The sequence below is a fragment of the Quercus robur genome, chromosome 4 (genome assembly GCF_932294415.1).
Source record: "Quercus robur chromosome 4, dhQueRobu3.1, whole genome shotgun sequence".
Lineage (NCBI taxonomy): Eukaryota > Viridiplantae > Streptophyta > Magnoliopsida > Fagales > Fagaceae > Quercus > Quercus robur.
In genome coordinates, this window is record NC_065537.1 from 44,822,033 (window position 1) to 44,837,632 (window position 15,600).

Sequence of the window (15,600 nt, forward strand, 5' to 3'; positions counted from 1 at the left end):
AGACGATCAAAAGGTCGTCCTTCAAGCCTTTGTTGGACTTGGGAAGGCAGGATACCAACCTCACCTCATCGGACCTGGACTTCAAGTAATATGAGTCGCCGAGGCTATGGCATTCATATAGATGAACCATGTCATGCCATGAAAGGCCGAGGTTCATCTGATCGTTCAAGACGTCTATGCACCCCAGAATCCGGAACATATTCACAACGCATTAGTGAGGGGCCAACCTATGACCACGCAAATAATCCCTAGTTATCCTCCCTATAGGGATGGTCATTCCTCCTTCCACAAAGGCTATCACTGGAACGGCAACCTGCCCCGTCCTTCTCTTGATTAAGACTTCCTCCAAAGAACAATACTCTAGACCTACTTCCGGCGGAATACGGTACTTAGCCCTGAAGCCTTCCATACCGGCCGGGGAATTTACCATTTTCTCAAGCTTACCCATCCCCCTAATCCTAGGTGACGCGAAGACGATTTACTTAAGGAAAAACGCCGGGAAAGACAACAGAAAGGAAATGGGCACTTACGGGTGAGGAAATCGCTGGGAATCTTCAAGGGAATGTCTGCGGAGTTTTGAACGCTTTGAAAGGGAAGGTGCTGGAGTGCTCTGAGTGCTCGAGTGCTTTTCCAAAAAATGGGAGGAAGTTCCTTTGAAAATCTTATATATCTGGGAGAAGCTGAACAGACTTACTCCAGCCCAGAGAAATGGAGAGGATATCAGCTGTTGATCTGGCGCCCCACCGTTGGATCGAAAGGACACAAAGCCGCTAAGCGCACTAATTAGCGCCTTGTGGACTGCAAAATGCCTTTAGTAGTAATGAGGCACGTGGAGAACATGCCTCCGCACGGGTGAAGCGGGAACCCACAATAAATGACCCTGTGAGTGTCAAAATCCCGCCTTTTCTCCTCGGCTAAGAGGGAAAGAACCGGAATTTTGAGGGGCTATTGTAAGGGTAAAATTCTTAAGTCAAACAATGGGCCTTGGGCTCTATACAAAGTCCAACTACGACCAAAGGGAGAAATGGGCCGCCAAAACAAGTGCTAGCCCAACCCTAATAAGTCCAAACTTATTTAAAGGAGACATCCGAGGAGGAGTGTCTCCTCGGACGCGCCAAATACAAGCCCAACGTGCACCCTATCCATAATAAGGAGTCATTCCAAACAAATATTGGTAATAAGGATAAGTCCCAAAAAGCAGGAAGAAGGAAGAAAAGATAAGACGTCCAGGAGGCAGCCACAACTGCCGCATTAAATGCAAGGAAGCTACTTTCCCAGCCGCATTAATGTGGAGAAGACAGGCAAACAGTGTTACATTGGCCAATGCAACTCACAGAAAGATAAGGTGGATGTCCGATGGGACAGGCACTCAAGTAAGGGTCCAGATAGTTAACAAGTGTAAGGTTCTTATCAATCTAAGGAGGCTATATAAGAGAAGGAAATCCCCATGAAAAAGGGGATTGGAAAATTTAGAGGGAAAAAAGAGAGAGAGATTAAAGAATTCTGTAGTCTTTAATCAGAGCAAGAGGTGCACTCATACGTCTCCTCGGACCGGTATCCTGTGGACGTAAATGAAATATTCTTATGTTCAGACTGTTGCATGACATACAACTAATTAACGTTCACTTCGTCCAGCCCTAGTTCTGTAACCCGCTCTCTACAAATTCATTGTCTAGGGTCTTTTGGGCCAGAACCACTTACTTGCTGGGCCTGGGCCCCAAAAACCGCCCCTACAAGAATAAATTGACAATTATTTCTATGGTAAGATATTGTAGTTCACTTGTATGAATGGTCTAACTTTTGGTGCTACCCAAATTTTATTCTATGTAGACCTAGGTTTCTTAAATTTATAAATTTAGATTAGAATAGGCAGTTCTTAAATTATTAATTCTTGACTATACTTTTGCCACATTTCGTTATACCCTTGTTTTTTTCTCACATTCAACAGTTCCATTGTCACAATGGGCATTACCAACTTCAAATGTAAGTGCACTTTTGCACATTCGATAGTTTTTTTTTTTTTTTTTTTTCCCTCACCGATTACCATAATACCTCTAAAACCTAAAAATGACCGAATCACCCTAACACTTAAAAAAAATTACCAAAATTACCATAAAACCTAAAAAATAACTGAAATACCATTAGAACAAATAAAAAATTGATTGAATGACCTTGAAACTTTAAAAAGGACCAAAATAACGATGAAACCTAAAAAATGACCAAAATACCCTTTTTTTTTCACAACATTATTTTTAATAAATATTACTTCTTATGTAATAATTGAAGAAATATTACTTCTTATATACTATTTAAAAAATTAATTTTATGTAAAAGAGGAAAAAAAATAAATTTACACATTATTACATTTACTACATTCTCATTTTTCTTCTCAACAAAACAAAAGTTTAAATGTCATAATACTTCTCTCTTTTTCACTGAGAACATTTTGTTTTCAATTAGATTCCACCCCCCCCCCCTGGCTACCCCAAAAAAATATAATTCCGCATACATCCAACAAAGAAAAGAAGAAAAGCTATGGCTATTCAGCTACGGTAAGGGGGCAGGCTCCAGCTGCTGTCTTGGCTAAAGCATTGACACCAATAGTAATAGATTGAGAGAAAAACTGAGGGAAAATTGTCTCAACTTGCTCCTTTTCTTTATTTAGGTATACACAGTCCAATTCTCAAAAAAAAAAAAAAAAAAAAGGTATACACAGTCCTGTTAGTCACTTTCACTATGTGAAAAGTATCTCTGAGCATCAAATGGTTGCTTCCAGGAGTTTGTATCAGGTAACTCAGAAGCAGTTCCTCCATTCATGGGTGCAAATGCTGCGATAAAAAAGAACATGAACATCATAAGAAAAACATCACAATTCCTAAAGATTAATTCAAAAAGAAAATGTGCAAAATGAGCAAAGGTCCATTCATCTCGCATGCTTTTAATCGACACATTTTAACAATTCATTCCTCTTCATTTTACAAACCATTTGAATCCATATTGTCTTTAATGGCAGCTATTATGGGTCTATACCCTGAAAGTTAGGAGACGTGTTAGATCAATGTCAAGATTTTATGAACATGTAGTTTCAACATTTAGCAATTCACTAACTTTTTTAAGTGGCAGTGAGCCTTATTGCAGCAATTTTGCCAAATGAAATCATGACTAACTATCCTATTTTTTTGTTCTTTTGAATGAATTAAGAGTTATTTGTTTCTTTCTTCTCATACAGGGGTGTTTCAAACCAATAGCAAACCACTAACCAAAAACAAAAATGCATGCTTCTCAATTATTTTTGATATGTAATAAAAATTTATTAAAAAGAGACTACGTCATGCAAAGAAAGGCAAGAAGTAGCCTGAGGAATTACAAAAAATACAAAAGATTATGTACAAAAAGATAGACTCAATAGCATTAGAATTGACTCTCTATTTGTGAGTCCCCAACAAAATAAGCTAGAAGCTAGTTCCTTGTACTCTCCATATCCTCAAACATTAGCCTATCTCACTCTCGCCAAATAACATCAAACATAATGGAACCAAATTCCAAATATCCAACGAATATGATAAGAGAGGATTTTTTTGGGGGGGGGGGGGGGGGGTGTTCAATGCTAGGCAGGGGATCCTATGTTTGCGGCCCACAAACGAAAACAGAAATAAAAAATAAAGATAAATCTATATATCTATAAGCTATAAAAATAGTCTCTTATTGGATCCATTTACTAGAGGTAAAAAAGCCAACTGTCTTCCAATACTTCAGAGAGATTGGGAAACAAATTCAATTACTATAGGCAAGTAGGACCAAGGCTAGATGGACTGCTCTAAAAGCACATATCCATAACTACTCACACAAAATAAAACTAGCTAGCAACTTGATTGCCCAGCAGAATAAAATGATGGTTCCGGAAAAACCAAACTGCAATGTTTAAGCCATTTTGCCCATCAACCTTCATCAGGACCTCAATCCCTAACTAGATAATAGTACTAGAAAATGCAATAGACATAAAATTTCACAATAATATTTTAGTTGCTCAAAATCTCAGACAAAAAACTCATGCATTAAAATACACAACTCACACAGACATTTCATCAAACAATTTCTTAACAAAGCTAAATTGACTCAGTTCACCAAACCTCACATATAATTCAAGTTAATGGAAAGAACTCAGAAGCCTAATCCAAACCCAAATTGTTTAATATAAAAGCAATATGTTCTCTACCATTAAATATAGAATTCTTAACATAGCAACCAAAGACCTTTAGTTTCAGCTTTCAGGCAGGTTCACAAGACTACAAGTTCATGTTTCACATTCCAAGTCCTATTTAGTGCACAAATTTTCTTTTTGCAAATGACATAGATACTATTTTCAAGATTTATTAAAAATACCCAGTGTACATTTCTTCGACATTTACAATTTAACATACACATTCATAACCAGAGGCACATTAGTGAACTTCTAAATAGTGATAATTATACCAAGGCCATGGTTCTTGTACTGCAAAATTGAAGTATGAATTTTAACAACTTACCCTATTCTCAGGAAAGGATTTTGAGAAGCAAAATACTCTCCTCTTAAACACACTTGATGGCTTCCCATTTTTAACACTTGAATCATGTTGTGTCTTCTTCGACCCTTTCTTTTTATACATCAATTGACCATTACCTTTACCATTTATAACAGGAAGTTGACTTTGCTCAGAAAATTTTGAAGTTGCTTTAAGAGAACTGTCTCTGTTCATGTTGATTTCTAACCTCTCTTCTTTGTTTTTCTTCAATGGGAAATTTTCACATGGGTTTCCATTGGGGAAAAATCGAAGCAAGTGGCTTGATTTGCAATTCTAATCTGCCTATTACGAAATTTCAATTCAGATTTCACAACATTACTAATGCTTGTGTTCCAAAATTCCTTAAAAAAAAAACCACCAACCAAATAGGCCCAAATCTTGACGATAAATTCAGGGAAAAGGGAGAAGGGATGAAGAAAAGGCCTACCCTATTCTCACTTTCACTTGAAATAAATCATTAAACCCATCATTCAAAAACCCAAATCTCACCGATAAATTCAGGGAAAATGTATGAAGAATAGTTACCTGAGATTTGTATGAAGACGAGGTGAAGATCGGCCAAGAAGGATGAGAAGGAGCAGAATTAAAAGAACGCAGCAGAGAAGTACAGAGACAGAACACGAGACGGCGAGAGAGAAAAAAGAAAAGTCTCTTTTTTCTTTCTTTCCTGTGATTGATTTTATATGTTACCTGCTTGACTGGTAACCGGTAATTCATTAAAATCACATAAACGGCCAGGATCAAAACAAATGAAATCAATGGTTAGATTTATGAGTGGGTACCGTACCCACCAAAAAAAAAGGTGGGTACTGTAGAATGACCTAAGATTAGAGAACAAGTTGAAATGTTACCTAGCTTCAAAAACATCTCATTACATAATAAACAATTTATCATCAATTTCTTGAATTTCCAGTGTATTAGACTAACAACATTGTGTACTTCCAAGATATAATAAGTCTAGCAACCTTCTAAATATCCTAAGTCCTAAAAAGTCTACATCACTTGTAATAGTAGGATAAAAAACTCTTAATAGTAATTTCTTTACCCAGAATAAAGTATATAAAAATATAGTAATATATCTCAATATAATTTAACACAAAAGCTTGAAGAGGGAGTAATACGGTTGTTAGAGTATAAAATCTATTAATAAAAGAATTGTACACCCCTCAAAATTCTTACATCGTATGTAGATATATATGTCTAATCCCATGTTTAAATTTAATCATATTAAACTTTCTACGAGTAATTTTTAAGTACTCATATGGTACAGAGAATAATGTTTTCTCTTTTCACATTTTTGGTGGAGTCCATTGATTAAATACATAATGGAATCCATTATGAATGCGAGAGGAAATAGCATTATTTCTTCGTGCTCTCAAAGTACCTAAGAATTCTCCACTTTTTACCATTTATGTATTCAAAACATTTGACAATAACTCTTGGCTATTGAATTGAGTACGGAAAGCATTTCAATGCTCGTGAATTGAGCAACTAATGGGTGAATAGTTAATTAACTTGGCAGATATTGATGTTAATGAGAAGTTAAAAAGATATTGACCTTAATGAGAAGTATCACAATCGTGGAGTTTATAACGTCATGAATTACTTAAATAATTATTTAATCATAATATATGATTTTTATAAAATAAATTTAAAAACCTCGAAGAATTAAGTGATTAGTGTCATTTGTTGAGCTTAGCTAATGGACTTCCATGTATGGCAAGAAAAATCGTTGCTATAAAGACACAATATCTTCCTTCTCCAAAACGTCCGCCTCCTCCAATATCTTTCAAATGGACAAGAAATCAAACTTCCTCTTCCTATTATTTTCTATTATATTCACAGGTTTAAAGAGCTTATTTTATATATCTTCTCTAATTCCTATTCCTTTATTTTGTTGCTAGTGTTCACTGTTTTATATTGCCTTTTGTTGCAGAAACTCCTGCAGCCAAAGGATCAAATAGACATCAATTTGGCTCCACAAAGCTTTTTGTTTTCGGGGATTCGTACGTTGATACTGGAAATAGCAGAAATCCAGCTAGTTGTTCATGGAAGGAACCGTATGGGATTACTTTTCCGGGTAAACCTACCGGTCGGTTCTCAGATGGTCGTGTCCTCACTGATTACATAGGTGCTCTCTCTCTCTCTCATATACCTGCACAGTTTTTAATCCTGAAATTTGAATTCTGCGTTCTCTTTTTCCTTATCAAGGAAAGTACAAAGACGTTGAAATGCTTTTTCGCTGGAAATCTTCCCAGCTATGGAATTTAATAATTCACTTACAGCATATTATTGATTTATAGTAAAATACTTTCTTTGGCTGAAAATACCAGCTAAGGCAATTAACATGAACAAGAATGTTGAAGAAATAGTCAAATTGGTGATTTCAAATTAATTAAAAGTATTATGAATAGAATACTAATTTGAATATATTGCATAACTATATCACACTAATTTTATTTCGTCAAGATGTACATTCCTTTAAAATCTCCTAGCTATCAAGTGAAAGATTAAACAATAGCATTAGCCAAGGCAAAAGTTATCCCTGCTTTTGCAATATTGTGTTATGGTGGGACTCAAATGAGGTGAATATATATAAAAATTGTGTCCATAGCAGACTCAACTCAAGATTAAAAGAATCTTTCATTTTAATTTAGTGAATGTTTCTTATGAAGTATGAATCTGTATTTGCGTATTTACCATCTTTACCAATGTATATTAGTGATTTTTTTGTCAAGAACCTTATCATGTACGGGCAGTTTGGTTTTTTCATTGGAAGACCTTAGGTTTAAATCTCCTTTTCTTGCTTATAATAATAATAATAATAATAATAATAATAATAACAACAGTGAAACAAAGCAAAACAAAACTTGTTATAAAAAAAAGAAAAAAGAAAAAAGCATAGCAAAACATTTAGTTGTGTCGCCAGGGCCGGCTCAACGTATTTGGGGGCCCTAGGCAAAAGTTTTAAATGGGGCCTTTTATTATAAATTAATATATATTTTTTCAATTAAAATTTATTTTTCTTGCTTTTTGAGAGGCAAAATTACTAATTAAATTTTTGCATTCAAGTTCCGCTAACATTTCCTTTTCAATTGATAATATAGCTAATCCACTTAATCTTTCCTGTGACATAGTTGATCTTAAATATGATTTTATTAATTTTAATTTTGAAAAACTTCTTTCTGCGGAAGCAACTGTAATAGGTATAGTTAGTAATATTCTGAAAGCAATACATGTATTTGGAAAAGATTCTAGCCTTTTTATATAATTTAGTACATTAATTGGAGAGTTATCATTTATTTGCAAAACTTCTTTTAAAACTTTTAGCTCTGAATATAAATCTAAGCCATCAATATCAGAATAAGTTTCATGTGTAAGAAAAGATTCAAGATTAAGACAATTTTTTTTCAAACTATCATCATCTAGTGATTTTAGTTTTTCAAAATTAAATAAAAAACCAAAAATATTTTCATATATTTGAAATTGTTCAAACCTACTTTCAATTGAAAAAATAGCTTGATCTACTATATATAAAAAATAATTAATTCTAAAATATTCTTCAGCGGATTGTGTTGTCTCATCATTGACATTCTCATCAAATTGTTTCTTCCTACGAATGATACGTTTTTCACGAAATATAGGCTCTATTTCCATTTTGCTTGCAATTTCTTTAGATGAATTCATAGCAGATGTAAATCCATCTTCTCTATATTTTTTTAAAAAAGACATGAGACCTTTTAATTGATCTATAGCAATATCAATATGCATGTCTTTCGATTGTAAATTTTTACTAACAGAGTTAACAGCAAATAATATATCATACCAAATAGTCACAGATAGCAAAAACTCAAAACTTTCAATCTCATATGTTGCTAAACAATCAGCTTCACTTTTTGTTTTGGGATCTTCACTTGTTTTTGCCAATTGTAACAAAGCATCTCTTATTTCTAGAACTTGAAATTTTATTGCTTTCACACTTTCAATTCGACTTTCCCAACGTGTTTGTGACAATGGCTTAAGAGTTAAACCTGTCACATTATCTTGTAAAATGTTCCATCGTTTTGTGGAAGAAGAAAATAATGTGTATATTCGTTGTACTACTCCAAAAAAAGAAATAGCTTTAGGACAAGAATTAGCCATATCACACAGGACAAGGTTGAGATTATGACAACCACATGGTGTGTAAAATGCTTTAGGATTTATATCAAGAATTCTTTTTTGTACCCCTTGTTTTTTCCCTTTCATATTAGACCCATTATCATATCCTTGTCCACGTACATCATTAATATCAAGTTCAAGATTTTTTATTGCATTTATAATTTCATTGAAAAGACCTTTTCCAGAAGTATCATCTACCTTTAAAAATTCCACAAAATGTTCGTCTATTTTTATCAGACTTGTTGAAATATCCACACATCTTAGTATGAGAGTCATTTGTTCTTGATGACTTACATCGGGGGTACAATCAAGTATAATTGAAAAGTATTTTGCTTCTTTAATCTTTTTTATAATTTTACTTTTAATTTCATTTGCTAATAATTGTATCACTTCATTTTGTATATTATGTCCAAGATAATGATTATGGATTGCACCATTTTGAATACGTTGAACATGTTCTTGCATTATTGGATCAAATTCTGCAATCATTTCAATTATACTTAAAAAATTTCCGTTATTTTCTTGATAGATCTTTTCGTTTTTTCCTCGGAATGCCAAATTATTTTTACCAAGATTTTTTACCACCGCTATTATTCTTAATAACACTTTTTTCCAATGATCTTTCTCTTTCTTAATTTGTTCTTGGACATTTTTATCAATTGTTTTATTCTTCAATAATCTAAGTTCTAAATCAATCCAAGTATTCATATTAGTAATATGCTCATTAGTTGTTTCGTGATTTTTAAGAATAGAACTAATATTTTTCCAATCCTTAGTTCCTCCATTAGCTAGTTGATTTGTATTAAATTTTGAATTAAACAACTTGCAACAAAAACAAAATACTTTATCTAGGTCTTTCGAATACACTAACCATTTTCTATCATGTTTCTCTCCATTTGGTAATTTTCGAATATAATGCGTAGTAGAAAAATGTCTAGAGTTCTTATCTATAGGAAAGTTTAGATCATCAACTCTTATTGGACCATTTTCTACTAACAAATCTCTTAATTTTATATCAATAGTTTTCCATTGACTTGGATCAAAAATATTTGTAGGAATATAATTAGGTTGATCATTAATATTTTCACTCTCTAAATTATTTTGAGCTTCATTATCAAGAATGGTGACATTACATGTTTGAACATTATCATGACCATCTTCATTATTATCATTTTGTTGTATATTTTCATTATTTTCTAACTCTTTTTGATGAATTTCTTCTTCATTTATGAAACTTTCACTCAAATTTTCTACAAGATTTTGTTTTTTACTAGTAATAAATTTGTCCATAGCTCCTTTTTGAGATTCAATTAGTTCTTCTCTTTGTCTTTTCTTTTTTAGTTTTTCATATCCGGATGGATATTTTCTAGTAGACATTTGTAATTAAAAAATATTTACAAATAAATGAAATACAATCTATAATAATAATAAAAATTACAATTTAACTAGAATAATATAAATTTAACGTATAAAACAATAGAACCTGGTTTATAAAAAGCACAATTGTAGCTTTACTTAATATGCTCACTTTACACTTTAAACCTGCACAAAAAAATTAAAATTAATATTAATACAAAATAAATTATTCTAAATTTATAATTTTGTTATCAATACTCTTCACTAACAAAATATGTAGAACTCAACTTGATTCACACATTCACTGATACTAAAAGTTCATCATGGCATCACACTAAAAAAATCTGATTTCTTAAAAAAAAAAAAAAAAAAAAATCAAAAATCAAAAAGTGTAAGGCTTTCTCTGATTTCTTAAAAAAAAAAAAAAAAAAAAAATCAAAAATCAAAAAGCAAAAAGCAAAAGGAGAAACGTGTAAGGCTTTCTCTGATTTCTTTAAAAAAAAAAAAAAAAAAAATCAAAAATCAAAAATCAAAAAACAAAAGGCAAAACGTGTAACTGTGTAGCTTTCTCTAGAAGCCACAGCACAGCCAGCTTTTTTTCACTTTTTGTAAAGTGAAATCAATGGTCCGGATGAATTGATGCTTCTAGAGACATTTTTAAGGGCCCGGATCAAGCTTCTAGAGAAATCTATTTCTCTTTTCACTTTTTGTTCTGTTGCCGCAGCTGTTTGTGCTCTTTACTCAGCAGTAATGAGCAATAACAGAGCTGAGCAAACTCCTCTTCAACCAAAAAAAAAACCCAGCAAACTATGAAGAAGATGAAAGAGGCAACGGAGGAGAAAACAAAAAATGAACCTGAAATGAAGATCTGTGAAGTGTGAACACATCAAGTCTATTGCCAACACCAACTGATGAGTAAGTCAACAAAAAAAGAGAGTGTTTTTTGTTTTTTTGAATTAAGATGGAGATTGGAGAGAGTCAAAGAGTGGGGGATTTTTTTCTTCTTTCTGCCTTTTGTAATATTTTCTTTTACAAACCAAAGATTATTGCTTTTTATAATCTTTTCTTCTGCAAGTTAAAGATTTGATGATAGGATATTAGGATTTCATGTCACTTCAATGTAAGTAACGGGCAATTTTTTTTTTTTCAAGATGAGAAACGGGAGTTTTGTGATCTTTTCTTCTGCAAACTAAAGATATCATGTCACTTCAGTGAGAAACGGCCCTTTTTTTTTTTTTTTTTTTTTTTTTTTTTCTCCTCAAATGAGAAACGGGCCTCTTTTCTTCTGCTGCTGCAACTTAAATGTGAGAAACGGTTTTTTTTTTTTTTTTTTTTTTTCCTTCTTCAGATGAGAACACAATATTATATACTATGTTTTTTTTTTTTTTTTTCATCAGATGAGAACACAATATTATATACTATATATATATATATATTTTTTTTTTTTTTTTTTCAGATGAGAACACAATATTATATACAATATTATTGCTATTTGGGGGCCCTCTTACATGTGGGGGCCTTAGGCGACCGCCTAGCTCGCCTATAGGTTCAGCCGGCCCTGTGTGTCGCTTTTGTTTGGAGATGTGAAATTAGAACTATAATAAAATTGATTTAAAATGGGACTACAAGTATTTATATCGTAGTTTTATATATTAATTAAAAAAACATTTTAAGTTACGTAAATAAAACAAGAAGAATTGCCCCTATAGTCCCTTTTTTTTTTTTTTTGCTAATTGTATTGCATAATGTACAGCTTCATTTTCAGGGATAAGTTCTCCAATAGCATACGAAAGGAGAAAATTGGTGAAGAAATCAAAACTGCAATTCGGGATGAACTTTGCATGTGGGGGGACTGGTGTGTTCGACACGTTGGACAATGGACCTAACATGACGACCCAAATCAATTTTTTTCAACAGCAGGTTGAACAAGAAGTGTACTCAAAATGCAACCTTAACTCTTCCGTTGCTCTTGTATCACTTGCGGGCAATGACTACGGTGCTTTTGTCGCAAAACATGTTGACCTAAAGGTGAGTGGTTAAGCTAATTATGCATGTGGGCTTTTGGTAGGTTAAACTAATTTACCAGTCCCTATAAGCTATGAATATGGTTCAATTTTTGGGTCTATAAAATAGAAATATGGTTAGGCCGTCTTCCTTGGTCATTTAACTGATATTTTTAATGTACATGAGAAAGTAAATATTATCTCAAATAAAAATATATATATATATATATATTCATTTAAAGTCAGTGGGCCTTTAAGCTTATTCTCAAATAAGTGGAAGAGAACTCTCTTATATTTTTATTTTCCTTCTTAACTCTTACCGTCCGTTTCTTAACTTTTACCGACGGTTTGGATTAAGAGGGAGCGAAGGAGAATAGAGTAAAGTTAGTAGAAAATGAGCCTCATTACTAGTCTTTTGAATAGTGTTTCACATTCATATTAGGATCTACGAGCCTTCACTTCATCAATCATTAACCAGCTAGCCATAAATCTAGAGCGTATTCGCAGCTTGGGAGTACCAAAAATAGCAGTCACAGCAATTGAGCCCATGGGGTGTTTGCCTCATCCAGCTGCCTCTTCTTCGTATCAAAATTGTAGTGAAACTTGGAACTTGATCTCAAATTTCCACAACCAAATGCTTCAACAAACAGTGCAAAAGTTGAACGGAGAGAGCAGGAAATCTGTGTTTACAATCTTGGATCTCAATAGCGCATTCAGATCTGCATTTAAGAGTCAAGACCGTGCAGGTAATTTTCTTTTCTGTTTTCCACCGTAAGCACAATTAATAGAGATATCAACATGAGCATTATTATTTAAATTTTATATAATCAAATCAGTATTCATTGCTAATGTCTAGGGTAAAATATACACAACCCCCCGTGGTTTTACCTAAAAATTTGGATTTCCCCGCTAAAGGTTTTAAGTATAACACTTACCCCTATGTCATTTGGTATTAATTGTTTTATGTCTAAATAGTTTCAATTATGTAATGCTTAAACATATGTGATATTTAAGTCTTCGTACGGTATTGTTTTAAGTAGAAATGTAACTTTTTAACTATGAACATGTGATATCACATGAGCAACACACCTTTTATTTTAAAGGATGTTGAAATGATTTACACATAAAGTAAATGCTGGAGTATAATTGAGTGTTACATTTTAAAAAGGTTTCATGTTTTATGGATAAATCAAAGGGGGTATTTTTTTTTTAAACTTTTCGCTATTGTTTATCTACGCCCTCACCAGTAAGAAAAAGAAACATTTCAACCACAAAAAAAGTCGAACAAGTTGTACTTTATCTCTCATTCACTCTCTCTCCAACCAAAAAAAAAAAGAGAATTCCGTTTGGCATCAACATATTTGACTTTTTATTGTTTTCTTTTTACTAAGAGTTGATTAAATTATGTCTGTATTTAAGCAAATAAACTAAAAAAATAAAGAAAATAAATGAAGGTTGTAAAGTCTATATTTTTAGGTTTGTAACCATGAATAAATTTTAACCTTTAGAACTTAGTTTGTCTAGTGGTTTAGTGTAGAAATATTTTGAAACAAGACAAATGAAGTTCTACACAGATGAAGACTCAAGAAATCATAAAAATTGCAGTGCAGATAAGTTTCACTTATCTTGATCGATCAAGATTCGTGCAGATCTGAAATCTCACTTTCTTTCTCAGTCATTGGATCTAGGATTTTGATGGAACTTAAGGATATTTAAATGAAAAGCCTAGAGCATGTTTTTACATATTCAAGAGAGGAGTGTTCTGTACACAGATTTGGAGATTTTCCATACCCTTTTGGAGCTACAGTTGGAGACTTTGTACAAACAACAGATCTAGTTATAAAGCAAAGTATTGCATTCAGTCAACTACAATTGTTGGTCTAAATCTTTGAGTAGAGATCTCAAAGTCACAAACGGAAGAGTTTGTGTTGTTGATCTAAATGTTTGAGTGGAGATCTCAGAGTCATAAACTAGAAGGTTTCTGTGCAAAAGTGTTATAGTAGAAGAGTTTGTGGATTCAGAACTATATGTGGTCACACTAGTAAGTACTAAATAAGGTAGCAGTAAATTTAAGGTTAAGTCTATTGTATAAACTTCGATTCTATTAGTGAAATGTTGTCTTGAGGATTATTTAAGTTAAATCATTCTTAGATTTTTTTACTTTGAAACTACAGTTTCAGAAGTTTTCTTGGGTTATCATTCTTAGTATTAATGTGACCTGTGCTTGTTTGATGTTTAATTGATTTAGATCTATTACATAATTAATCTAGCTAATTAATTATTTGGTTAATATTTGTTAAATCTAAGACAATTAGGGTCTAAAACTCAAATAAAGGAAAAGAAAATCTTTAAAAGGAACAATCCAGAAAAATTGAATAGATAAGGAAGATTAATTTTCCAACAGAAAATACGAAACTACATTACTTTCCCTATGCAGGAAATTTGAAGTTCAAGCATCCTTTGAAGCCATGCTGCGTTGGTGTGAGCAAAGACTACTCATGTGGGAGCGTGGACAAGACTGGAGCAAGAAAATACACTATTTGTAAGAACCCTGAGCGATCATTCTTTTGGGACACGTTACACCCTTCACAAGGTGGCTGGCGTGCAGTTTATTCAGTGCTTCAATCTTCTCTCCAACAACTCTATTAATACTTTTTGCTTTTCCTTGGACACTTAGACTTTGGGAAGTCAATGGTTAACTTGTGAAAAATAATGTTGAGTATGAACATGTATTTATAACAAGGAAAGCTTTTCATATTCAATACAATAGTGACTACACTCTTTAATATCATATTCACATTCTTTTAAAAGAAAATCCACAAATTACAATAATTTTAAGACTCACCAAAAAAGAGTAAATTACAACTTACTCACTCATGGTTTGATCAAAATTTAAGTTTTCTACTTGTAGTTTGAAATTTGACATTTTACCCACCTGAGGTTTGACTCCGAAATTTAAGTTATCTACCTGTAGTTTGAAATCTCATGATGCAAATGTTATGCTGAATTCTTTTTGATCTTATTTCATCTTGTATTTTTATGATTTTTGTATTTTTGGAGGAGAGAGATATAAAAATGAAGCAAAAATACATATTTAACTACATTTTTAATAGAAGTGGGTTATAGAACTCTAACTATGCTAACTTCAAGTGGGTAAAGTATCAAATTTCAAATCACAAGTAGGCAACTTAAATTTCAGTCAAACCATAAGTGGGTAAGTTGTAATTTGCCCCCAAAAAAATGTTAATATTCAACATTTATTAGTATAGTCCTATGTTTCTCTCACATACCACTCCAATGAGAATCCAATATGCTTATCATACCTCGAAAACTAAAATATAGAGGTGGGTTTGACATAAGGTAAGTGAGCCTTAACTAGTTGGATCGAGTTTATATAAAATTAAAAAACTACTCATAATAAACAAAATCCATAGGCTTGGATATAATAATAATTTATGTTCATTTAGAACTGCTTACTATATTATTATATTGGATATAACTTTTTTTTTTTTTTTGAG

The 15,600-nt window shown here is 32.5% G+C and overlaps 1 protein-coding gene and 1 long non-coding RNA gene across 4 annotated transcripts; one reads left to right on the forward strand and one right to left on the reverse strand.

Moving 5' to 3' along the window:
- Positions 1 to 2,591: 2,591 nt before the first annotated feature.
- Positions 2,592 to 5,192, reverse strand: LOC126722147 (uncharacterized). 2 transcript variants are annotated; one of them, XR_007653970.1, is made up of 3 exons: positions 5,088 to 5,192; positions 4,527 to 4,844; positions 2,592 to 2,828 (listed from the first exon to the last, which is right to left on the reverse strand). It is a non-coding gene; the product is annotated as an uncharacterized LOC126722147 (long non-coding RNA). The 2 variants fall into 2 exon arrangements; XR_007653969.1 differs by lacking the exon at positions 5,088 to 5,192 and having other exon boundaries at positions 4,527 to 5,052.
- Positions 5,193 to 6,256: 1,064 nt separating this feature from the next.
- LOC126722148 (GDSL esterase/lipase At5g03610-like) lies at positions 6,257 to 14,873 on the forward strand. 2 transcript variants are annotated; one of them, XM_050425299.1, is made up of 5 exons: positions 6,257 to 6,407; positions 6,499 to 6,693; positions 11,833 to 12,107; positions 12,525 to 12,828; positions 14,520 to 14,873. In XM_050425299.1, the coding sequence occupies exons 1-5, from the start codon at positions 6,275 to 6,277 to the stop codon at positions 14,729 to 14,731; spliced, it is 1,119 nt and encodes a 372-aa protein (XP_050281256.1). In that variant the 5' UTR covers positions 6,257 to 6,274; the 3' UTR covers positions 14,732 to 14,873. The 2 variants fall into 2 exon arrangements, with proteins under 2 accessions (XP_050281256.1, XP_050281258.1); XM_050425301.1 differs by having other exon boundaries at positions 11,845 to 12,107.
- Positions 14,874 to 15,600: the final 727 nt, after the last annotated feature.

Coding starts and splice junctions, on each gene's coding strand:
- LOC126722148 (XM_050425299.1), top strand. CDS start 6,275: ATGTATGGCAAGAAAAATCGTTGCTATAAAGACACAATATCTTCCTTC. Junction 12,108..12,524: donor CAAAACATGTTGACCTAAAG/GTGAGTGGTTAA, acceptor CATTCATATTAG/GATCTACGAGCCTTCACTTC. Junction 12,829..14,519: donor TAAGAGTCAAGACCGTGCAG/GTAATTTTCTTT, acceptor TTCCCTATGCAG/GAAATTTGAAGTTCAAGCAT.